General features: G+C 42.2%; 1 protein-coding gene across 1 annotated transcript; it reads left to right on the plus strand.

The window, feature by feature from the left end:
- Positions 1 to 3,872: 3,872 nt before the first annotated feature.
- LOC145785264 (uncharacterized) lies at positions 3,873 to 25,385 on the plus strand. The gene is made up of 3 exons (XM_082596944.1): positions 3,873 to 4,194; positions 23,284 to 23,378; positions 24,737 to 25,385. Exons 1-3 carry the CDS (start codon positions 3,873 to 3,875, stop codon positions 25,139 to 25,141), a joined length of 822 nt encoding a protein of 273 aa, XP_082453070.1. The 3' UTR covers positions 25,142 to 25,385.

Consider the following 25,385-nt stretch of genomic DNA (forward strand, 5'->3'; position numbering starts at 1 on the left):
GCATGTTTAGTTGTTTTCAGCAAAATGTCCTGTGTTTTGCCATGCTAGACAGGTAGTCACTACCTGGTCTAGCCCCCTGAAGAAGTCAGTCGTGTCTGATTGACGAAGCGTCGGAATAAAAGCAGATTGTCACTGTATACATCTTGTGATAGTTTAGCTTAATTTGCACCAGTAGAACATCTCATATTACAAATTACACCCTTCAATGGTTCGAAACTAACGTTTGGTGTCATCACTCGTGAAGAGGCCTTTTATAGTCTGCTCCACTTTACGTAGACTTAGCAAGGCAACATCAAGACAAAACTGCTTTGACACTAAAAAGAGTTCAACCTACTTTATTCATAACAAGTCTACTTTCGAATGAATTTATTGCAATTACACAACTGCGATAGCTTTTCAAAATAAATTCATCATCTGGCTAAGTCAATTAGCCCACGTTTGGCTAAGAAGAAAGTTGTACCAACACAAAAGGAAGCAATATTTGATTTAATCTTTCAGTGCACGAGTAACACCTATACAGTCTCATTTATACACAATGAAATACTGGAGGTACTGACTTATGCAAGATGCAGCCATTGGTCTTCGATATGTAGCTTAATAAAAAAATCAGTGACGCAAAAAAGATGCTCTACCTTTGAACAGGAGCTGTGAGCCGGCTGCACAGCCGAGTGGTAAGACGCTCCAAAGGGCGCTGGTTCGACACCGCTCAAAGACAAGCAGCTGTATTTGGTAGGACAGTTAAATGTACTTTATAAAGGCATATCTGAAGGAGGTCACAGACATTTAGCTTCTTTGCTTTCCCTTCCACTTAATCCAAGATCTGCAAACCACTCGGCGTAGTAGCATTGCTGAGGATTATCCCCACGCGCAGTGGTGCTGTAAAATCAGGATCTCTAAAACAAAAAAAACAACGATAAAAGTAGCCTAGGCCTACAGTGTAAGAAAATATACAGTAAAACGTAGAAAAAAATCTAATTTAATATAAAAGTAAAAATTTAAACCAGCTAAATGTTGCTTCCTTTTTGTAGGCTCCATCGATCCATAGCTGGCTGCATTGCCGAGTGGTGAAAGCTCTGGAACAACACTCGAAAGGGCTGGTTCGACACCAGTCAAATGTCTTTGGCAAGACACTTAAAGGCTTGTTTGAAGGTAGACACGAAGATTGGCTTCCTTGCTTTCCCTTCCACTTAATTTAAATCTTCAACCAAGTGACGTAAGCCTGGATAGGACAAACACACAATCGATCCATTTGTAAAAACAGCTACGCATAGACTTAATGGCGTTATCGTAAACTTGTTTTGATATACAACTATACAAATTCCACTATTTTTTCAACAAAGCCATGCATCTAGGCTAATTTTTTTATTCACAAAAAGAAGACGAGTGAAAAGCGTGAATCCAGAACAGCAGGTAAACGACCAAAACATCTTAACATCCGTTTATGATGTTTTGTGACTGAGTTGAAGAACTGCTTTAATCCAAAATACGACTTATAAGGGAAGTTAGTTAATTTAACGTTGTTTAGTTTAATTTGCAAGCTAACACCTGTGTGTGTTACAGCTTAATTAAGTGGTTGTTTCAATTAAAAATTTGCGCGGGGCTGGCATTAACCGTCATAAAACATATTTTTAGTGATAACTCAATTTCCACAAAATGTGGCTTTTGTACATTACAACTCAGATATTCAATTTATCTTCATACTAAAAGAATCTCTCACGGAAGATATTTTCGAGTTCATTCCAATCACTTGTAAATAAAAGGCTTTTTATCGGCTGAGCAAACATAAATTTCACATCAGCTGGATTATTATGACGGCATCTTACCACTTGAATTATATGACAGCAGCATATTCAAACCTTCAGGATTCATTCGGGTAGCTTAATTAAAAAGTTGGTTTTTTGATGGCAAAAATTTTAATAGTTAGTAAAATAAAGGCAATGCGAATCTTTAACGTTTACCTTAGATTATTTTTCACCAAAGATATTTGGATACAGTTTGAGCCAGAACTATTAAAAAATTAGATTGGTCAGGGTCAACCAGTGGTTATTAAATAGAGACTTCTGTTGACTGTACTACACACTGAGGAACTGCTTCTCTTAAAGTTTATGTTGGACAGTTTGTCATTATTTTAGAAGCTTTTGAAGTTTCAAATGTAGCTGCACTACTGTTGATAGCAAAATATCTTATTCACAAGATGGCGCTAAATAGAAAGCTGCAATTGAAGTGCGCTGTGCACACTTTGAACGTTAGAGCATACTTCTCTACCTTGGTTGTTGATTTATAAAGTTCGAATGTTAACAGATGTTTTACATTACATTTTGTGTACACACTCAGAAGGTGCGCTCGCTATTTTCTATTTGTACGCCAAAAACATCTAGGAAGTTTTTGGCTTAAAAAAAATGTGCTTTCATTCTTAGTGGCTTCGTGGGTTGGCTTTCCGGCATGCGAAATTTTCAAGTGGACAACAAGTCAATATTTCAAAATATCATTGTCAAGTTACATGGCCAGGCTTGTGTTAAAGTTCAAAGGTCTGACAAGACACGCGGCGCTGGTTCGACTCTCGAGGTGTGTGCTTACGCAACGCATTTCAGGACTGCTCTCCAGTGGAATAGCTCACAGAACAACACTTGAACAACCATTGAAACTTCACTCTGTCAATCTCGGTAACCGGCCCTGCGTCAGTGGTGCAAAGCCTACACAAGTATGCGAAACTGTCAAAGAAAAACATATTAAAAGATTTGCCAGTTCGAAAATGAAGGTTTAAACCCACCAACCAAGTATGCAATGTTGCCAAGATTGGAGTGGAGTGATCTATCTCGGAGTCAGCATAACGCTGAGTGCTCACTAAAGAGCAGCGAACATTGCGTTTCGCTAACTATAGCCTACTGGTGTAGCCTCTACTCTAGCCATTGAGAGCCATCTCATCAATAAAATGTTTCTCAATGCTCAGATTGTAGGGAGAATTTCTCTTTCATTTCCCAATCACATGCGTTTGTATGATTTGCACCTGAAAACAGTTCAGAAATGTTTAGCTTGTATTGAAACGAGTACCAAGTTCTCGCTTGGATCTGCTAAACATCCAACCTTGTTATTGATACTAAGGATTGGTTTTAAAACATCCTAAAACTTCAAAAACAAAAGATTTGTTTGTTAATACAATACCAACGCTACAATGCAAGCTGTAAACATTATGAGCAACGCATCATCAAAGCAACGGCAACGTTTTTAGGCGTCTCTTGTTGTGAATTGATCACAACCGTATGGCATCTTGTTTTCGTACGCTATTACGTCACTAGGGTGTATATCTTCATACAAAATTCATGCTTTGCAACCTTTAAAATTATCCTAGTGTTGGCTGGGAGAAAAACGAAAAACCAGGAGGCTAAAAGCGACTCAACTTTTACGTAAATAAAGTACTTGTTGACATTGTTTTAATAGAGAAGAGAAAAGGACTTCAAAACAGTTTTAACTGAGAAAATAATTGATCCCTTGCATACGTGGTTGAATCTTCACGTAGACAAAACTTAAAGTAATGCAAGAACAGGTATAAACAACATGGTTCAAAGGTAGAACAAATTATAATGCTTGATTTTGTTTAGAGACAAAAAGATGGAGACCGGCTGTAGCCTACGTTTGACTAAGGTTTTAGTCTTCTATAGGCTTCATTAGTTGAATCAAAACATCATTCTTAAAACTAATGGTGTTTTAGGATGGTTTCAGTATTTGTTTACCAATGATGAATCATCTTGTGTTTTCTTTTTGTCAACCTTTTGTCATAGAAAATAAATGAAAAATTAAATTATAATTAGCTATTTAGCTTCAATTAGTAGCATATTAAAAATAAGATTTTTGAAAGATATCCTTAGTGGGAAATGGGATCCGGAAATACCAAGGTCCGTAAATTTAAGCCTCTTCCTCCAACTCCGGAACAAGGATCTCCAAAACAAACTAACAAAACAATAGGAGAAAAGACTGCTCCACAATCCGAAGGTCCTGTTTCCAACTCTAACGTTGCTCGAAATAATAACAAAATTGAAGTGAACAACAATGAGAGATCTGATGTCTGGATGGGTCCAGGGATGGTAGAAGAGTCATCTGGAACCACTTCTGTCATCACATCGGCCGATCTTATTCTTGGAAAGAAAAAGTTGAAGTCAACCAATCAAACAAACAACAACTGCAACAAAAGTAAAGGTAATGCATGTATAGTTTTGAAAAATCTTATTACAAAGCATTGAAAATGTAAAATATGTGGATGAACGGTCTACTCAATGATTGTTTTTCTTGTTGTTTTGATTAATAAAACTCAGTACTAACATCTAAAAATCAGGAGTTTTGTTTATTTGCTTTGACTTAATGTGATTTTCGCACCGACAAGCGACAGCAAACCATTCACAAGAGTCTTTGTAGGCCCGCTTATGTCTTCCATATGTCCAGCTTTTATGTGTTTCAGAGGGGCCAATGGCCCCCCTGAATCCGCCACTGCTACTATTTCAATATCGAACAGACATCTTTCTGAGCGCTATGTGGTCGCTTTTACAACTCAGCCAAGCAGCGGTTAAATAGTTTGCCTTTCAAATGTTAGTTTTTAGCGCTGCTAGCTTTACGTGTCGCCTCGATAGCTGATAGCCCGATAGGTCGGTTGGTTAGCGCGTAACTTCGTGAATGAAGAAACTTCAAGATCTAGCGGCGCTGATTCGACTTTCGGGGTGTGCGCTTGAGCAACGCTTCTCAGGGCTGCTCTCTATTCAGCGACACCTAGTGGATGGAATAATTCCCCGGCAACAAGACTTTAACAATCGGAAACTTCACCCTTGTTCGGTAACCGGGCCCTGTGTCAAAAGCCTCTACAAGTAAGCGAAACTACCAGGAACAACCTTATCAAGGCTTTGCTTGTCCGAGGATAAAGATTCAAAACAAAACCAACCAAACGTGTGCTCTCTCTCTCACTCCGTGTTCTTAATCAATATGTTGTTTTTTCAGCAAATATTCCCAGACAACACAATCCGTCATTTTTACATTGATTCCACGTCAGTAGACGGTTGTTTTTTGGGTTGCACAATTCGTCGTCGTCGTCGTCGTCGTCGTCGTCGTCGTCGTCGTCGTCGTCGTCGTCGTCGTCGTCGTCGTCGTCGTCGTCGTCGTCGTCGTCTGAGCTTCTGGGGCCGAGGGTCTATCCTTTTACCACCCCAGATTCACGATGTTCCCGGACTACACTGGAAGGCTGCTAGAGAGCAGCCAGTCTTTAGTTTCATCATCCATGACGCGCAGACCTTCCACTCCGTTAGGTGGCTTGAAGATGGTACAGTCATTGATGATGTGGTCTGCGGTCTGTTCCTCGGCACCACATTCACAGGAGGAGGAAGAAGCCATTCCCCATTGGTGCATGGTTGAGCGGAAAAGGCCGACGCCCGTACGGAGACGGTTGAGGCGCACCCACGCCTGTCTCTGTAGTGTCAGGCCGATTGGGCGTGTGTCGGCGTCGGGGATGAATGAATGGAGTCTGGTGGTGCTTGACCTCCATTCAGAATTCCATTTATGGTCCGCCCAAGTAGCCGCAGAGATGTCTTGTTCATCAGCTTCGTTGATCAGAAGCCGAGCGGCTGGCACGAATGGGTGTCTTGATTTCAGTCGGCGGGGGTGCCCGTTTGGGAAGGCAGAGATCTTGTGGTGGAGAAGATGATTAGGCTCCAGTGCCCGTCGACCGAGGGACAGAGTGGCTTCTTCGCGACGAAGCTCAGCAGGTTGGATGCCAGCGAGAATGGGGAGATTGTCCAATGGTGTGGGACGCAGGCATCCGGTCACTGTGCGCAGGGCGCTGTTTATGGCAGTGTCGATGTTGTGGCGGTGAGCACTGCGGCACCAGACAGGTGCACAGTACTCTGCTGAAGAGTAGACAAGGGCTAAGGCTGCTATTCGCAAAGTGTCAGCCCTCGCCCCCCAGCTAGAGCCTGCCAGGCGCTTCAGTAATGCAGCGCGGGATGTCAGTTTCTTGCGCAGTGACACCAAATGGTGGCGGTATGTGAGCGATCTGTCTAGTGTCACCCCAAGGTACCTTGGCTCGGGGCAGAAGGACAGAGGTTTTCCGTTGTTGTGGACATGTAGCTCACGATCAGCTTCCCGATTGTGTAAGTGGAAAGCTGCCGCCACAGTTTTGGTTTCGCTGAGTTTCAGTCGCCAGTTCTGGAGATAAGCTGAGATGGTTTGCATGTCCTGGCTCAAGGTGTCTTCTAGATTTTCCCACGACTTTGTGGAGTGGAGAGTTGCCAGATCGTCCGCATAAGCGTATTTTGCGGAGACCGTGGTTGGCAGGTCGTGGGTGTAGATGTTGAAAAGAAGTGGAGCCAGGACCGATCCCTGTGGGACGCCGTTTTTCAAGCGTCTCAGTCTGCTTCGCCGTGGGTTGCCGGTGGTGAGGGTGAAGCTTCGATTCCTGACAAGTTCCATAATCATATGGACCATATGTCGGTCAGGAAGCAGGCGAAGCAGCTTGTAAGTAAGGCCGCGATGCCATACGGTATCGTAGGCAGCTGTGAGATCTAGAAAGACAGCGCCGGCCTTCTTTTTTGCCTCAAAGCAGTCCTCGATGTCTTGGGTCAACAGTGTGACCTGATCTACAGTGGATTTTCCGCGCCGAAACCCAGCTTGCTCTTTTGGAAGGAGCGGGTCGATGATTGGGTTGACGCGGGCATAGATCAGTCTTTCAAGGATCTTGAAAGGAACACAGAGGAGGGATATCGGACGATAACTCCTTGGGTCCTCTGGTGGCTTGTGAGGCTTAGGGATCGCAACTACTAAAGCTCTTCTCCAGATTTTTGGGATTGTGAGGTGGTGCAGGCAGGAAGAGAGGAATCTACGTAACCAGGACTTTAGGGCATGGCCAGTGTTAGATTTTCAACAGGTCTTAGAAAAGCCTGCCTTTCGTTTTACTGCATTACTCCCGTTGATTTGTGTATTCGCCACCTAGCGTCGTTTCCCCTTCATTGTTATCGCGGATTTGCAAATGGCAACACTCACCACGAGATTGTCTATGGAACTTTCGAGACGTTTTCGTTTTTGCTGCTAGTTTGCCAGCTAGCCGAACTTGTTAGCTACTGTAGTTTGTGAATGAAAATTGATTGAGTGATGTTTATGCTTTGTTAGCTGCTTCTCTGTTATGTATTTCTACAGGACTTAAGTTTGACAACTGCTATGGTAATACTTATTTGCGTGTAGGCTGAATTCCATATTTGCAGCTTGCTATCTCTCAAAGTTCAACTTACTGGTGAGCGTACTTGTGATGTAATAATGTTTTGTATAACTGATTGTTGACTGTCTACCGTAAACAAACGTAACGTATCTCTGATGTGCGTAAATTGTTGTTAGGCTAATACTTTAAACTTAAATATTGCAGAGTCAATCACTATAGAATCTTTCGCGTACAAGTGCATCATTTGGCATTACTGATCCGGTCATACTACCGGTACGTTCATTATTCTGAATTGTATGATTGATTGATTTGTGTCGTGAATTGTGGATTTATGTTTACTACTGAATTATTGACCAATAATTTGTCAGCCTAATGGAAATTAATTCTCGTAAACCGATCTTAACTAGGCCAAGTGAATTGCCACGTTTCTTTGTTTTTTAATGATTATTGACCTAGCGTTATGGTTGTACGGTACGGTAGCCTACGTAATAATTGTGTAAGGTAACATCGCGAATTTATTTATTCAGTGCGTCATTGGCCAACCTGTGGAACTTGTGTACCGTACAGTGGATTGAGAACTGTTTGTCAACAAATTTGGTACGTTTATCAGTTCGACTGTTGTGCTTGCTGAATTGTGACTAGTGTCTTATGTTGTGTTATTTCTTGACAGAAAAACCGTATAAACTTCATTGCTGCGAAGCAGTCATTGGAAACCGAGTGATTTCTTCAAGTTGGCGTGCTTTAACAGTTGCTCAGTCCTGCCGGGTGGATTAGGAAAATCGTGACGTCACCGGCGCAATTAACTACCGCACCTGTTGTGTTCGCGTCGCAAACAACATCGTTTTTCAAATTTGGCATCAAAGCTTGACCATCTTTGAACTGAAGCTGATTTCGTCAATCGAACCGAACTGCTGATCTTCACCAACCTGACGATCAAATTTGCGTTTATTTACCTAGTTCCCATCAGTGTTACGTGACATCTCTCATTTGCTGAAGTTAGCTTATGCTGTTACGAAGCGGATTTGCATACACAGCTATGGATTCCAAAGCCGAAGCTATTCAACAAGCAGCTGATACTTTGAGAGACAGCTACAAGCGTGGTGAACAACTGATGAGCAAACGTGAAAACCTCACAGAAGTGCAGACTATCCTGTTAGAAATTGACAAAAATTATGCCTCTTTAATGGCGCTTTGTGTCGATGTCCCTGAGAATGAACAAATTCCAGGAGGCCTTTCAACTAAACGAGATTACATTCAAGGTAAAGAAGAATTTGCTGATAGAGTTAAACAGTGGTTCTCGGAATGCGAGAGGACAGACACTAAAACTCCTCCACTACGCTCACATCACTCGTCCTTGCGTACTCATTCCCATCGCTCCAAATCCGGAAGCATTCGGTCATCGAGTACAATGTATAGTTTGCGTCAACGTGAAGCACATGCCAAATTGGAACTAGCTCGTTTGACAAAAGAACAGAATGATGCCAGGCGACGAGAGGAAGAAGAACTAGTTCGCATGGAACAAGAGAAAGCTCGCTTTGAACGTGAGAGAGCCGAAGCTGAAGACCTGCGTCAAATTAAAGCTGCTGAAACTGAAGCCGCACTCTGGCAAGATGATTCTTCTTCGGTTATCAATATTGGATCAATGACACCCGTACGATTGCCACAGCAAACCTTCACTCACAAAGACACACACCTGGAACCTCTGCGTCACGGTGATGAGCGGCACAAACAAGAACCAACTGCAACATCTGCAGGAATGCCAGACCAAAAGGTAAATTACCCTTGTTATTATACTAGCCGACAACCTGATCTTTCAGAACGACTTCTACCTAAACCAGATGTTAAGAAGTTCTTTGGTGACCCACTCGATTTCTGGGCTTTCTGGCACCGTTTTAAGTCCCATATTTCTGATTGGTTGACACCCGACAGGAAGATGTCTTACCTCATGCAGCACTGCTGTGATGCAGTCTGTGAACAAATAAGGCACCTTGCCGATAGCAGCGAAGGTCACAACTGCTATGATGAAGCGTGGGAAGAATTAAAACGGAGGTATGGCCAACCACACGTTATTGCGCATGCTTGCGAGGAACGCTTGAGAGCTGTTACCAGAATTTCTCACCACGAACCCGAACAATTGGAGAAGTTGTCCGTCCTGTTGAAAAGATGTTGTTCATCATTGAGCTCAAACACCGAAGCTTCGAACTTGGATACCGTGCAGTTTATCACCTGCCTTGCAAATAAGCTGCCAGCGTCTCTGAAAGAAAAGTGGGTAATTGAAGCTCTGAAAATCAATGATGACACTGGAAAAGTGGCTGGATTCCAACATATTGCTGACTTCATAACGAACGAATCTAGGATTGCCAATTCAATCTATGGCGTGAAACTCTTTTCATCAAATGTCGACAAACTTAACAAGCCTGACACCAAAGGGAAACAAAAGGCTTCACTGTTTAACGTAGTGACAAAACCTACTGAACGATCCGGACAGCTCCAAATTGGCAACAAGCGACTCATACAATGTATCCTGTGCGATAATACACATTATTTGCAACACTGCAAAGAGTTCAAAGCCAAATCCGTCACTGAACGGGAGCAATTTGTAAGGAAGAACAAACTGTGCTTAAACTGTCTTGGACCAGATCACATACGTGCCGACTGCAGAAGCCGAGGTAAATGCACTGAATGCGGAAGCTCATCACATCATTCTCTGTTACATCGGTACTTGGTCACAACTGGAGAACAAATCCAGAGACGACACCCCAACCCCATTGCTAATAGAAGAAATGATAGCCAGCCAGATGATCCCGGAAGAAGACCATTAGAAAGGAACACAAATGAAGTTGTAGAAACCTTCCATTTCAGAACCAGCAACTCGGCAACTTACTTGGACATCGTTCCCGTACGTGTGACAGGAGAAGGAAAGGTAATACATACTTATGCTCTCCTAGATTCTGGTTCAAACCGCACCTTTTGTGAACAAAAACTTGTAGAGATGCTTGAACTGAAACCTGAGCCATGTGGTGACTTCCAGGTGCAAACACTGTCTTCGAGTGGACCATATTCCTTCAGTTCTTCAACTGTAGCGTTGAAAGTTCTACCAGTAGTTGGCGGCGAAGTGCAAGAACTGACAGATGTGATCGTCGTTGACAAGATACCTACCAAGCCAACTCCAGCGCCTTCTCCGGAGTATCTCCAAACGCACAAGCACCTCCAAGGCATTGACTTGAAGCAACTGGACCATGGTACAGTTACACTGTTGATCGGAAATGATCATGCTGTCGCCCACCGATGCATTGAAAGCCGCTTTGCACCTAACCCGAAGCAAGGACCTGATGCAGTCAGGACACCCTTAGGCTGGTTGCTTAGAGGTACTCGTCCGAAGGAGAAAGGCTTAGGCAATTTCGATACTGAATCCGACATTTCAAATTTTCTTGTCCGTGGCATGAAGTGGCCCACCGATGTAGAAGACTTGTCCGATTTAATAATTACTGATGAAGGAGAAACGTTTTCTCCAACAGCTGACACCGACCTTTATGATAAGGAAGGTCTAATGAATCTGCTACGAACCCACAAGGAACTGCTAGAATTTGGGTTTAATTTCTCGAGGGAAGATCCCATAGCTTATGACATGATGTCTCGTCATCTCGAACATGTAGACGGCCATTATCGCTTACCATTGCTATGGCGTAATGACACCGTCGAGCTTCCAGACAGCCGTGACATGGCTCTACGACGACTAGATAGCCTGAAGAAACGCCTACAACGTGACAGCGCTCTTCATGAAAGGTATGCAACACAAATGCAAATCACCTTGGACAAGGGCTATGCTGAGACCATTCCTCAAGACGAAGTCAACAATGACTGCCGCAAGTGGTACATACCTCACCATCCTGTACTTAACCCAAAGAAACCAGACAAACTTCGTATAGTCTACGACTGCGCTGCAACGTCGTGCGGAAGGTCACTAAACGACTTTCTGATGAAAGGCCCAGATCTCATGAACTCTCTTGTTGGCGTCCTGCTGAGATTCCGCAAAGGACGTATAGCCATAATTTCAGACGTGGAGGCAATGTTTTACCAAGTCAGGATCTCACCGCGTGACCGCGATGCCATGAGATTCTTTTGGTGGCCAAACGGAGACCTATCCAAAGATCCTTCGGCTTATCGGATGAAAGTGCACATTTTCGGTGCAAAGTCGTCCCCCAGTTGTGCAACATTTTGCTTGCGCGAAACTGCTAGAGAGCACGGGAAGTACTTCGACCCGCATATTGCTGAAGTGGTGATGAAAAATTTCTACGTTGATGACTGCTTGGTGACCGTTGAAAGCGAAGAAGCAGGAATCAAATTGGTCCATGATTTACGAAAGCTTCTCGGTATGGGTGGCTTCAGACTAACAAAGTGGTTATCCACCAGTGAGAAGCTAATGAAGATGCTCCCCGATGAAGAAAAATCAAAGGCGATGCTTAACTTGTTGCCCTCAGAAAGCCCAAGAGAGCGCGTCTTGGGTATAAACTGGGACGTTACAAGCGATGAGTTCCAGTTCACAGTTGACTTACCAGAAGATCCACCTACAAAGAGGAAGATGCTGTCCATAACCAACTCCCTCTATGACCCACTTGGATTTGTCTCACCTGTCATACTTGAGGCAAGGCTCATTTACAGCGATGTTTGCCAGAAGAAGCTGGGATGGGATGAGGCGGTCGACGAATCTAATCTGAAGAGATGGATTGCCTGGAGGAACAGTTTGCTCCACCTGAGAGACATCAGGATTCCTCGTTGCTACAAGCTGAAAGTCAGCGGCCCGCCTCCTCAAGTGCAGCTGCACTTCTTTTCTGACGCCTCTTCTGTTGCACGGGGTGCAGTTTGCTACCTGCGATCCATACTACCTGACTCGAGTGTAATCTGTAGTCTTGTGATGGGGAAATCACTTCTTCCAGGTCCGGGCAGACACACGATTCCACGCCTTGAACTGGAAGCGGCATTGGATGCTGTTAATCTCTCCCGTGTTGTGAAGCAAGAGTTAGAGTTACCTGATTGTCCATGTCTATACTGGACAGACTCTATGATTGTGCTGCAGAGCCTGCTGGCTGACAGCAAAAGGTTCCCTACCTTTTCACGAAACCGATTGCAAAAAATCTTGAACCATACCAAAGTGTATGATTGGCACCATGTCGACACGAAGCAGAACCCTGCTGACCAAGCATCAAGGGGCATGACGGCCAAAGCCTTGATGCATTCTGGGATGTGGCTCAATGGCCCAGATTTTCTGAGGAAACCCCCAGAAGAATGGCCCAATCAAACCGCTCAGCAACCACAATCTGAAGATATCTTTGCTGCTTACAAACCAAAGAGAGAAATCGAAACCTTTACTGCTTCTACGACTGAAAGCCAAGGAACCAACAAGTTAGTCTCCTACTTCTCATCTCTGCGCCGACTGAAACTATCAGTAGCCTGGTTCCTAAGATTCAAATCATACTTACTGATGCGCATGAAGAACGAAACCCAGATTACACTGAAAGGACCAATCAGTGTGCCAGAACTTGATGAGGCAGAAATTGAGTTAATCAAATACGAGCAGCGTCAGAGTTTTCCTGCCTGGATCAAATCTCTATCCAAAGGAGAACATCCAAACATGCCCAAAGCTAAGAGGATCCCACTCGAAAAACTCAGCCCTGTCCTAATGAAAGATGTCCTACGTGTTGGCGGAAGAATCGACAGAGCCGACTTACCGTTCGAAACGCGACATCCTGCTATCATAGCTCCAGAGCGCCACTTAACGGACTTGATAATTGAACATTGTCATACTAACGAATCGAAGCACATGGGTGAAAGCCATACACTGAACAATATTAACCGAAAATACTGGATAGTTAATGCCAAAGTTGCGGTTAAAAGGGTACTTGCAAGATGCCTGCCTTGCCGGCGAAGGACCGCAAAACCTAGACAACAGCTCATGGCAGAACTGCCAGAAGCAAGGTTACAAATGTCACAGCCACCATTCTCACAGACTGGCGTTGACTTTTTTGGGCCGCTGAATGTCCGAAACAGACGAAGTGACATTAAGAGATACGGCTGCCTTTTCACATGTCTCACAACTAGAGCCATTCACTTGGAAGTGGCACCAGACCTGACAACTGGCGCATTCATAAATGCCCTACGGCGTTTCATAGCTCGCAGAGGCCCCATCAAGAAAATCTTCTCTGACAATGGAACCAACTTTGTGGGTTGTGAAAGAATCTTGAAGCAAGCCATCGATGAGTGGAATCAGAACCAGATCCACCAGAGCCTTCGACAACAAGGAATAGAATGGTCATTCAACCCCCCAACAGCCAGCCATATGGGCGGAGCCTGGGAGAGAATGATTCGCACAGTACGTCAAATTCTTATGAACATCTTACCAAAACAACCACTCGATGATGACACATTGCACACATTACTTCTTGAAGTAGAAGACATCGTCAATTCAAGACCACTCACCGATGTGAAACTGGAAGTTGATGGCGACTTACCCCTGACACCTAACCACTTGTTGAAGTTGAATTCTTCATCGAATTTACCGCCAATGTTAAGCTGCGACAGAGATGGCTACCGACCAAGTGATCGATACCGCCATGTGCAGTTTCTGGCAGACACCTTTTGGAAGCAGTGGGTTAAGGAATACCCACGATCTGTGATGTCAAGAGCAAAATGGCTTCACAGAAAGGAGAATATCCGAAGAGGAGACATCGTCCTTTTGATTGATGACTCTGCTCCCAGACAACGATGGCCACTAGGCAGAGTAATTGAAACATTTCCTGATCGTCACGGCGTTGTTCGTTCCGTAGAAGTGAAGACTGCAACCGGATCTCTGAAGAGACCAATATCCAAGCTTTGTGTAATTGTCCAAAGGGAAGAAGATGATCCAGATGAAGATGAGACACCAATAGACACCGTTGAGATTTTGCTGGAAGATCAGAGCGATGAGGAAGAGACTAAAGACTGAACTGTTACATGACAATAGACTGTTGAAAAACTTTTATTCATGAAAAGAATGACCCAGTTTGGCCCTTCTTTGGCCCGGGAGTGTTAGATTTTCAACAGGTCTTAGAAAAGCCTGCCTTTCGTTTTACTGCATTACTCCCGTTGATTTGTGTATTCGCCACCTAGCGTCGTTTCCCCTTCATTGTTATCGCGGATTTGCAAATGGCAACACTCACCACGAGATTGTCTATGGAACTTTCGAGACGTTTTCGTTTTTGCTGCTAGTTTGCCAGCTAGCCGAACTTGTTAGCTACTGTAGTTTGTGAATGAAAATTGATTGAGTGATGTTTATGCTTTGTTAGCTGCTTCTCTGTTATGTATTTCTACAGGACTTAAGTTTGACAACTGCTATGGTAATACTTATTTGCGTGTAGGCTGAATTCCATATTTGCAGCTTGCTATCTCTCAAAGTTCAACTTACTGGTGAGCGTACTTGTGATGTAATAATGTTTTGTATAACTGATTGTTGACTGTCTACCGTAAACAAACGTAACGTATCTCTGATGTGCGTAAATTGTTGTTAGGCTAATACTTTAAACTTAAATATTGCAGAGTCAATCACTATAGAATCTTTCGCGTACAAGTGCATCATTTGGCATTACTGATCCGGTCATACTACCTATTAGTTCAGATCATGCGAACAACAATCTGAATCAATCTGGTCGCGAAACCCGAGAGTCTGCCTTTATAATCAACAGATTTCCGAAGTTAGAATTTATTCTTGTTTTCAATTTCGAAATATCGTTTGCTGCAATAAACATAAAATATGAATAAACAGAACATCCAGCAATTAGTAAGTAGGCCTACCACTTAGACGATAATTATTCAAACAGGTTTCCAATACTTAATCAATACAATTCAGAGTGTTAGGCTACATACAATAAATACAATCATGAAGATTTGTAGACTTACATTTGATTTCGGCAGTCGGTTTCGAAACGCAGTGAAATATTTTGACATAGAACATTTCTTCGTAATTATTCAATGGCGTCACAACAGCGTACAAAACGAGGCAAAATCAGAGTTTCCAAACAAAATTTTAATTTAATTTAAACAAATATGCGGGGAATAAAAACAGAGAAAATGGCATTAACACCCGCTACCTTAAGCATAAGTAAGTTTTCCACGAGCTGTGATGCTTAACAGTAAGAAAGAAATTTGTGTGTTTGGACCCATAATCTAAAGTAGAGATTTAAACGAGATCCCTTCATGAGACAGTCATTCGCAAGAAAGAATTGGACATAGTTTTGTTACAGGTCTTTCGAGCACAGAATGCTGAGTTTGAATTCTTGCACTTCGAACTAAACCATGTTTGTCTGGGAACGTCTTTATAACACGCCCTAACAACCAGCAATTTCGTGGTACATTATCTGCTAAGAGAACGACGTCTCCAGTTTTGAGGTTCTCTTTTGCTTCATGCCATTGTTGTCTCTTTTGAAGGAGTGGAAGATATTCTTTTGTCCATCTGCTCCAAAAAACATTTGCGAGATGCTGGACCTGTTTCCAACGTCTTCGACTGTACGCATCTGTCTTTTGAAAGACTCCTGGAGGCAGTAAGCATTCCTGTTTTAATGACAATAAATGGTTTGGAGTGAGCGGATTAAGATCGTCAGGGTCATCGGAAGTAGTAGTAAGTGGTCTGCTATTAAGTATGCTCTCGACCTCACACATGAATGTTAGAAGGCTTTCATCGGTCAGCTTCTGTTCATTGCAGATGGACGCAAGTATTCTTCTCACTGATCGAATTTGTCTTTCCCAAACACCTCCGTGATGTGAAGCAGTGGCAATATTGAAGGTCCATTTGATTTGTTTTTGTAAAAGAAAGGAGTGGATTTGGTTTTGATTCCATTCTTTGATGCCTTTTTTCAACTCCTTTTCTCCTCCTACAAAGTTGGATCCGTTGTCGGATCTCATTTCTTTAACTTGGCCTCTACGGGCGATGAAACGACGCAGTGCTTGGATGAAGGACGTAGTATCCAGGCTGTGAGCAATCTCAATGTGAACAGCTCGTAATGTTAAGCATGTGAATATAACGCCGTATCGCTTCAAGTCACAGCGGCCATGTCGTACGATGAAAGGTCCAAAATAATCTAGACCCACAAATGTAAAGGGAGGTTTGTCTGATGTGAGCCTATCCGGAGGGAGATCGGCCATTTTTTGCGAGCATGTACTTCCGTGTCTTCGACGGCAGGAGATACAGTTGGACAATACCTTCCGTACAGCGGAGTTCGCGTTGATGATCCAGATCTTTTCGCGTAGCAGAGAAATGACATGCTGTCTGCCAACATGGCCTGAAAGTTGGTGCATATGATATATGACAAGGGTGGTGACAGGATCGTCTTTAGGCAAAATTATCTGGTGTTTTGCTTCATCAGATAAGGATGCTGCACTGATACGGCCGCCAACGCGCAGCAGTCCGTCGTCAAACATTGGGTCAAGTTTTCTGATGTTGCTCAATTTCTTCACCGGTTTGTTTTTCAGAAGACGATCGATTTCTGTGCTGAAATGTTTTCTTTGTACGTATTGAAAGATGAATTTTTCGGCAGCTTCGGTTTCCTCTACTCTTAGAGGGGCCGTGCCAAGGAAAGAGTTTCTGCTTGAGTTTGCATCGTGAAGTACGAGGTCTTTGAATTTGTTTTTGTAGCGCAGGATCCAGCAACAAACTCTTTTTAATTTTTGCCATGTCGAGTATCGTTGGGAAAGGTCATCCAAGAAGTGAGGTGGTTCGCAGGTTGTAGCAAACATTTTGGTCTTTTTTACTTCAGGATCGTCCACGTTAATTTCGTGGAGAAAGGTTGGTTGTGTTGGCCAGTGCGATGGAAGCTTCCATAAGAAGTCTGGTCCAATTTTCCATCTGCTGCACTGCAGGAACGATTCAACAGACAGACCTCTGGAGCCGTCGTCTGCGGGATTTAGTTTTGTGGGGACATATTTCCAATGTGAGGTAGATGACTTATCCTTGATTGTTTGAACCCTGTTTGCTACAAAGGTGTGAAAGCATTTGTCTTTGTTATTGAGATACCTTAAAACGGTGGTGCTGTCAGTCCAAAACATAGATGTTTGAGAGAGCTCAGGAATTTGAAGTTCTTGCTTTAGGATGGTATCGGAGCGTATTGAGATTGTTGCGGCTGAAAGTTCTAGTCGTGGAACTGTTAGTCGTTTTATTGGGACCAATTTTCCTTTTGCATATACGAGAGCACAGTGAACGTTTCCGAGATCATTCACTAAACGGATGTAAGAAATAGCGCAATACGCTTCCTCAGAAGCATCTGAGAAGTGATGCAGCTGTGCCTCAACAATTTTTCCAAAGAGAACTGGTTTGTAGCATCTTGGTACCTGAAAAGTTGAGAGTTTAGGCAAGTCGTTAAGCCATGTACGCCACCGAGATTCTTCGTGCTTAGGTATTGGTTCATCCCATGCAGATTTCAACTTGCAAAGATTTTGGAGAAGCACCTTCATAGGCTGTATCACAGCGGCACCAAATCCAAGTGGGTCGTAGATTGAACTGACAACGGACAGAATTCCGCGTCTAGTAGCAGGCTTTGCTTTGACATTTGTCTTGAAGCAAAGAGTGTCATGTTCGACATTCCAAGAGACACCAAGCGCTCTTTCGGTTGGGAGGTCGTCCAATGAGATATCAAGGTTTAGTGCTTCCTTTGACCATTCTTCTTTGGGTATGGATTTCATAACTTCGCGACTGTTGCTGATCCATTTTGTAATCTTAAAGCCGCCTTGAGCTAAAAGGTTGCGTAACTCTTGTACCAGAGATGTGGCATGTGTGGTAGTTGGAACCGAGGCGAGGCAGTCGTCCACATAGAAACATTTGTCAACAACGTTGACAGCAGTAGAAGTAAATTCCGATTTGTGGTCAGATGCTGCACGTTTTAGCGCGAAGTTGGCACAGCTCGGTGAGCATACCGTGCCAAACAGGTACACCGTCATCCGATATTCCTGTAGTGGTTTACTAATGTCACCATCTTTCCACCACAGGAACCTGAACAAATCACGATTGTTTTCAGGTACCTGCACTTGGTGAAACATTCCTTGGATATCACCTTGGATGGCAATAGACTCTCGTCTGAAACGCAAAAGCACGCCAATCAGTGTGTTGGTGATATCCGGACCGGGTAGTAAGTTATCGTTTAAACAAAAGCCATGGTACTTGCATGAGGCGTCAAAAACTACCCTAATTTTGTCAGGTTTTGCTGGGTGGTACACGCCGTGATGGGGAATGTACCATACATTTCCACTGGCTTCCTTTGAGTCCGTCACAGTTTCGGCGTAGCCTTTATCGATCATATCTTGAACAAAGGTGCGATAATCGTTATGAAATTTGGGATTTTTTGCCAATCTATGCTTAAGATATTCCGCTCTTTGTTCAGCTTGTTTCTTGTTGCAGGCCATTTTTAGGTTTGGGTTTCTAAGAGGCAATGATATTTCGTAATGTTTATTTTCAAGGTGTTTGATAGAACCAGTCACGGATTTCATAAACTCTTTCTGCTCTACAGAGAGTTCAGCTTTGGCGTTTTCAATGGAGTCAATTGCATCAAAACACATGCTGCACATTTGTTTGGAAGCGGCTTTTGTAAAGAAACTTTGAATGGTTGATGAGGTGCTCCCTTGTTTGGGACAATAAGCAACCCAGCCCACAGCAGTTTTGATTGCGTAACTACCAGACTCTGTAGTTATGACCTTTTGAGGCTGCATAACTTTCAAATTATCATTACCTATTAGGAGGCCAACATCACAATCAACATTGGGAAGATGAACGTCTTTGAATTCAGGAATGCTCATTGCATCATTTTGGGTTGAAATATCATTTGTTGTGACGGGCAAGTGATCAATAGAAAGCAGGGCATTAAGAGCAATGCACTCTGTTTCGTAAAGATCACTGATTTCCAAGCTTTGCACGACCTTAGATTTTCTCTTAGTTGTGGAATTGTTATTGAGTGTGATGGTGCTGACTTTTACTTCAGGGCATCTAACGAGTTTTAGTTTATTGACCAGACCTTCAGTGATAAATGAATTGGTACTGCCATTATCCAGGAAGGCTTTGGTGGTTATGACAGTTGTGGAACCTTTCACGTGCACTTTAACTGGCACAACTGGCAGAACACCACTGGACAAAGAGCTGGTGCCAATGAATCCACTTTTGGTTTCGAGATTAGAACTTGGCTCAATGACATCGCGTGTAGGGTTGGAATGTGGTATGTCGGGGGGATGTAAAAGTGTTGTGTGTTTCTTATTACATCCAGGTTTTTTGCAGGGCTCTTGTCTGTCACATTTGTCGGCCATGTGACCTTTTTTAAGACAACAAAAGCACAGTTTCTCCTTGATGACAAAAGCACGACGTGAGTCATATGTTTCATTCCGAAATTTCCAACACTGGTTAAGATAATGTGTGCTCCCACACAGATTACATTTTTTTGTTGGAAACACCGGGTTGGAATGTGTAGAGAAGGATTTAACCCTTGGTTTTGGATGGCTGGTGCTGGCTTGCGTTGAGCTGCCTGATGGATTTGCAGGTTGCGCCACAAAGTTGGTACATTCCCTAGTCTTTGAAGATACAAACTCGCACACATTTGTGATACATATTTCAGCTTGTTTTACATGCAGTATTTGGTCAACGGTGTGTTCCCAACTGGACAACCATTGGGGAGGAAAGCGGCGCACAAGTTTTCTAATCGTGTCCAAATTATCAATTTGGTGGAGATAGTCCATCCCAGAAAGTGTGTACATACAAGATGTTAAATCTGCGGAGAATTTAAGAAGAGAATTTTTATCCTTTTTGCACAAAGTAGGTCCATCTATGAGGTTTGCAATACAAGCAGCAGCAACCTGCATTTTTTGACCAAAATTGTCACGCAGCAATTTCCTGGCAGCATTGTAGCCTTCTTCTGGAGGCATGTACTGGCATCCACGAACCAAAGTGTGGGCTGTGCCTTGGGTGTAATTCAGAAGAAAAAACAACTTACGCTTGGGGTCGCCTACGAGTGAGTCAATGATAGTGTCAAAGGCATCAATGAAGCTGCAGTAGTTTGAAGGGTTGCCATCAAATATGGGAGGTTTAATGTCTAGGTTAGGTGTCTGGTTGATAGTTATGTTTGGTGAACTGGTGTTGCTACAGGAAACATGTTCCACAGTTTTTGGAAGTTCGCTAACACTTTTACAAGAGTGTGGTGAAAGAGCTGAATGGTTAGTAGAGTGAGTAGGTAAAAATGGAGATGTAGAAAGATGTGCTGTAGAAGGTTTACCACTTGAGTCGCATATGATTCTAGGCTGGACAGAAACATTACTGGTGTCCAGCACTGCTTGAACATTAACTGAGGGTGAGGCACGCATAGCACATACAGGTTCTAACACATTTTTACCATTAAACGTAGTTTCATTTAATGTAGTATTAAGCGTAACATTTTTAACATTAGCTTTAGTGTTAACAATGGAATGATCAGTGGCAACATTGTTTAAGCAAGATACAGATTTTTCTACAACATCATTTACACTAGAAATATTTTCTTCAGCACTTATCTCTGCGATGGTTTCACTGAGTTCGGCCTGTAGTCGTGCTTGCTCCAGTTCGCATTCGTGTTGGATTAAGCGTTCTTCTCTTGCCCTTTGTAGCTGGAATTCTTCTTCAGCAGCATGCTTTTGCTGCACCAGTTGGGCTCTTTGTAGCTGTAATTCTTCTTCAGCAGCATGCTTTTGCTGCACCAGTTGGGCTTGCTCAAAGTCATGTCTATCCTTAGCATGTTGTTTTTTCAGTTCAGTAAATGTATTTTGTGATTGCAATCTGGCTTCGATAACAGCTTTTCTAGTTTTTGCACTCATTTTGGAGTAGCCACTTATTGATGAGTACCCACTTCTTAGGCTCCGATGACTGCTTGTTGATTGCTTGCTTTGAGCCTTCTTCAGCTTGAGTTCTTTTGATTTGGCTCTGGTCATTATTGAGGTTGCCAACTCTTCTTCAGAGACAACTTCTTGATGAGTGACCAGAACTTGTTGTGAACCTTTTCCGGCTGAAGTAGCATTGCTTTGAATAGCAGATGAAGCGACATTATTTGAGACATCGGTGGAAGTTGATGCGTTTCCTTCCATGAGATTTGTCGTTGACATTATCTTCTCACAGGAGTGAATAAAGCTGAATTTGCATTTGATGTAAGTCGATTGATATTTCTTCAGAGAGACTCTCTTCTTACAGAATCAAATCAAACTGATATTAGTTCAGATCATGCGAACAACAATCTGAATCAATCTGGTCGCGAAACCCGAGAGTCTGCCTTTATAATCAACAGATTTCCGAAGTTAGAATTTATTCTTGTTTTCAATTTCGAAATATCGTTTGCTGCAATAAACATAAAATATGAATAAACAGAACATCCAGCAATTAGTAAGTAGGCCTACCACTTAGACGATAATTATTCAAACAGGTTTCCAATACTTAATCAATACAATTCAGAGTGTTAGGCTACATACAATAAATACAATCATGAAGATTTGTAGACTTACATTTGATTTCGGCAGTCGGTTTCGAAACGCAGTGAAATATTTTGACATAGAACATTTCTTCGTAATTATTCAATGGCGTCACAACAGCGTACAAAACGAGGCAAAATCAGAGTTTCCAAACAAAATTTTAATTTAATTTAAACAAATATGCGGGGAATAAAAACAGAGAAAATGGCATTAACACTACCGGTACGTTCATTATTCTGAATTGTATGATTGATTGATTTGTGTCGTGAATTGTGGATTTATGTTTACTACTGAATTATTGACCAATAATTTGTCAGCCTAATGGAAATTAATTCTCGTAAACCGATCTTAACTAGGCCAAGTGAATTGCCACGTTTCTTTGTTTTTTAATGATTATTGACCTAGCGTTATGGTTGTACGGTACGGTAGCCTACGTAATAATTGTGTAAGGTAACATCGCGAATTTATTTATTCAGTGCGTCATTGGCCAACCTGTGGAACTTGTGTACCGTACAGTGGATTGAGAACTGTTTGTCAACAAATTTGGTACGTTTATCAGTTCGACTGTTGTGCTTGCTGAATTGTGACTAGTGTCTTATGTTGTGTTATTTCTTGACAGAAAAACCGTATAAACTTCATTGCTGCGAAGCAGTCATTGGAAACCGAGTGATTTCTTCAAGTTGGCGTGCTTTAACAGTTGCTCAGTCCTGCCGGGTGGATTAGGAAAATCGTGACGTCACCGGCGCAATTAACTACCGCACCTGTTGTGTTCGCGTCGCAAACAACAGCCAGCATGGAGCACAAGCTCAGGGCAGATCTTATCGGGCCCTGGAGACTTGTGTGGTTTCACTAGGCGGAGGGCGGTGGCGAATTCCTCTGGAGTGAAGTCTCCAGAGATTGTTTCTTCTGGTGGTGTTTCCACTCGCCATAGGGCAGACACTTCCTTGGCAACAAGGCGGGATGCCTTGCGGTCCTTTGTCTTGTACACCCCGTTCTGCACTAGCTGGGAAGCGATGGCATTAGCAGAAACGGGGCACTGACGAGGGGAGTTTGCTGAGCGCCCAGTGAGGTTGTTGATGATGCTCCATGCTTTGCGGCTTGAGTGTGAGAAGTCGATGGTTTGGACAGCTTCGTTCCACCGCTCAAGCTTCTTTGTGTCCAGCCGCTCAAGTAGTCTGGTGGCGGCGGTGTTTGAAGCAGCACCACTTGTGGCGGCTAGGTATGAGCGGTAACTGCACAATTGATCCGTTTTTTCTCAATGAAATTCAGCTTCTATTTTTCAGCGTTGGCTAAATACGACAAAATTTTTTAAGTCTATTTCATTTGAAAAAAGATCAAAACATAATGCAGTTCAAAAATTAACGGTTCGGTGTTTGTCATACTCGGAAAGTTGAAATAAGAAAAGCATCGGATTTCAAGCGCTTTTTGTTTTTATTAGATATGTCACATTAATCAACTGCTTTACATGTTCGGTTCTTTCAAAATTTTACAATTATTTTGTGCAGCTGATATTGCAACTCTTAAACAAAACACGAATGAAGATACATATTCAACAAACAACGCCCAAAACACCCCTTTTGATCGAAACGATTTTTATCCAGTGCCGAAACCTACAAGACAAATTTCGCAAAGTTCTTCCGCAACTTCAGTGACTTGCTCTATTGAGATCCATTCCACTCCAAGTGTGTCAGAATCAGTACGTAAGTAGCATGGGAACTTTTCTTCACTCATTTTTTCAAAATGCATTTAGCAATTAAATTAAAAACTCTGAAGTCACTCTGGAGGTCCCTTGTTTTTCATTTTCTTTATTTATTTTACTAAAGTCTTGCGTAGAGTTTTGGTAGAGAGAGCACTTGTTGTACCACAAACGCCAACGTCAATGGCTTTAAAATATCTTTTCAAATTGTTGTTCAAGCGAAAATATACAGCTCATTCATAATAGAAATAAACAAGTAGGCTAAAATACTTTCGCACGTGTTCAACACAGTGTTGTGTCTTTGTCAAGAGTTGCCTAAATATTCTTATGCAAAAAAAAAGAAAATAACGATTAGAAATTCAATGCCATGAAGTAAACAAAATGGTGTGGAACAGATCACATGAGGTGTAATAACCGTAGGTTGTGTGCTTCTTATTATTCTTGTACCGGTTGCTGAGTTGCTGCTATTCGGTTCAGAAATACCGTTATTGTAGTTAGTGCACAGTCAAAATTAAATTTTTAATTGTCATTTCCTCTTTTTCTTTTATTACAAATGTAAACAATATTAGCCTATGGTATTCTTGGTGGGGACATAATGATGTATTGAAATTGCTCGATATTCTTTATTTGTTTATAACCATACAAAATTTTGCGTAGTTTGCAAACTAATTTTTTTCTTCATTATATTACTGTTAATTGATTGAATATCCTTTCCATGTATTGTAAGCTATTCTTCTTTAAATGTTGTTACTGTACCAACTGTGATTACTCGCTTCATATTAGTATTACGCACCTAAACCACTGCTGTTGTTAAATGTTACAATGCTAAATGCATGTACCTATTTGTTTAAATGCTATAGATTTGCCATTTTTCCTTTTCATTGGCCTGCTTAAATATATACATGTTGTAACTGGTGCTTTTTTGACATTACCCAGTGGTTACAACACAGTTCACCAATGTGGAAATACACTTAAAATTGGCTTAAAGATCACGAGCTTCACGTGTGAAAATGCCACACGAACCTCCAGTCTATTATCCCAGACATGTGACAAAAAAAAAAAATCAAAAAAAAATCAAATGGACAAGAACATAAGGACGACACAAAACGTGAATTTTAACTTGCTAGCTAGGTACGATTTCGTTGATTTGACGTTTGTTGAAAATGAAGGATAGCGATAGGCCAATAAGAAGTGAAGCCATAAAAAGATCTGTTTGCATTGCTAAGTTTTTCGAAACTTTAAAGAGCTTTCAGTATTTTTAATTCTTATGCCATTCACAGCCCCTACTTTAACAGTACGCATCAAAAAAAAATTATGCATTGATCATAATTATTATTTCAATTCTTTTTTTTGTGCAGTCGAGCAGATCGGGATCACTGTCGCGACTGGAGTCTGAAGTCGATTTCTTGACGTCACAAGTGTTTGGAGATCGGCTTGATGACGTCACGTCTGAACAAGGAAGCCATAACAACATTTCTGCATTGACCTTCGACCTTAAAGCAAAAAAGCGACCGATTTCAGCAATCCGACGTTCACAAGCCAGTAGCCGCAAAAAGCTCACGAATTCTTCAACAAACCAACAGGAAGCGTCGTCATTGTTATGTCATCAGTGCGAACCCGGAAGTGGAGACGAAATTCACAAAAACAAAGAAGGAAGTAAAGAAAAAGGTTGTTTCGCGATTAAACGCGCTGTTCTACCTATCTATGACGAGTATGACATAAGCTTGATGAACCAAATAGAAAGAGAATTTGGAAACCTATAAGTTGTTCAATATAAAAGAGAAAGGAAGTTAATTTCTTATAAAAGTATTGCTGTTAGACACAAAACTAAATGTAGCTGTTATTGTTGAACTTTTTTTCTTATGTTTGTATATTTTCTTAATTAGCTGGCAAACAAAGCCTAAAGTACCGTGTCTTCAGTGTTATGAACTACCACGACGCAGAGATAACCCTGAAATTCCTGTTTCTATTCAGTTGATGATTTTATGTTTAAATTTAATAAGAAAA

The sequence above is a fragment of the Aplidium turbinatum genome, chromosome 16 (assembly GCF_918807975.1).
Source record: "Aplidium turbinatum chromosome 16, kaAplTurb1.1, whole genome shotgun sequence".
NCBI lineage: Eukaryota > Metazoa > Chordata > Ascidiacea > Aplousobranchia > Polyclinidae > Aplidium > Aplidium turbinatum.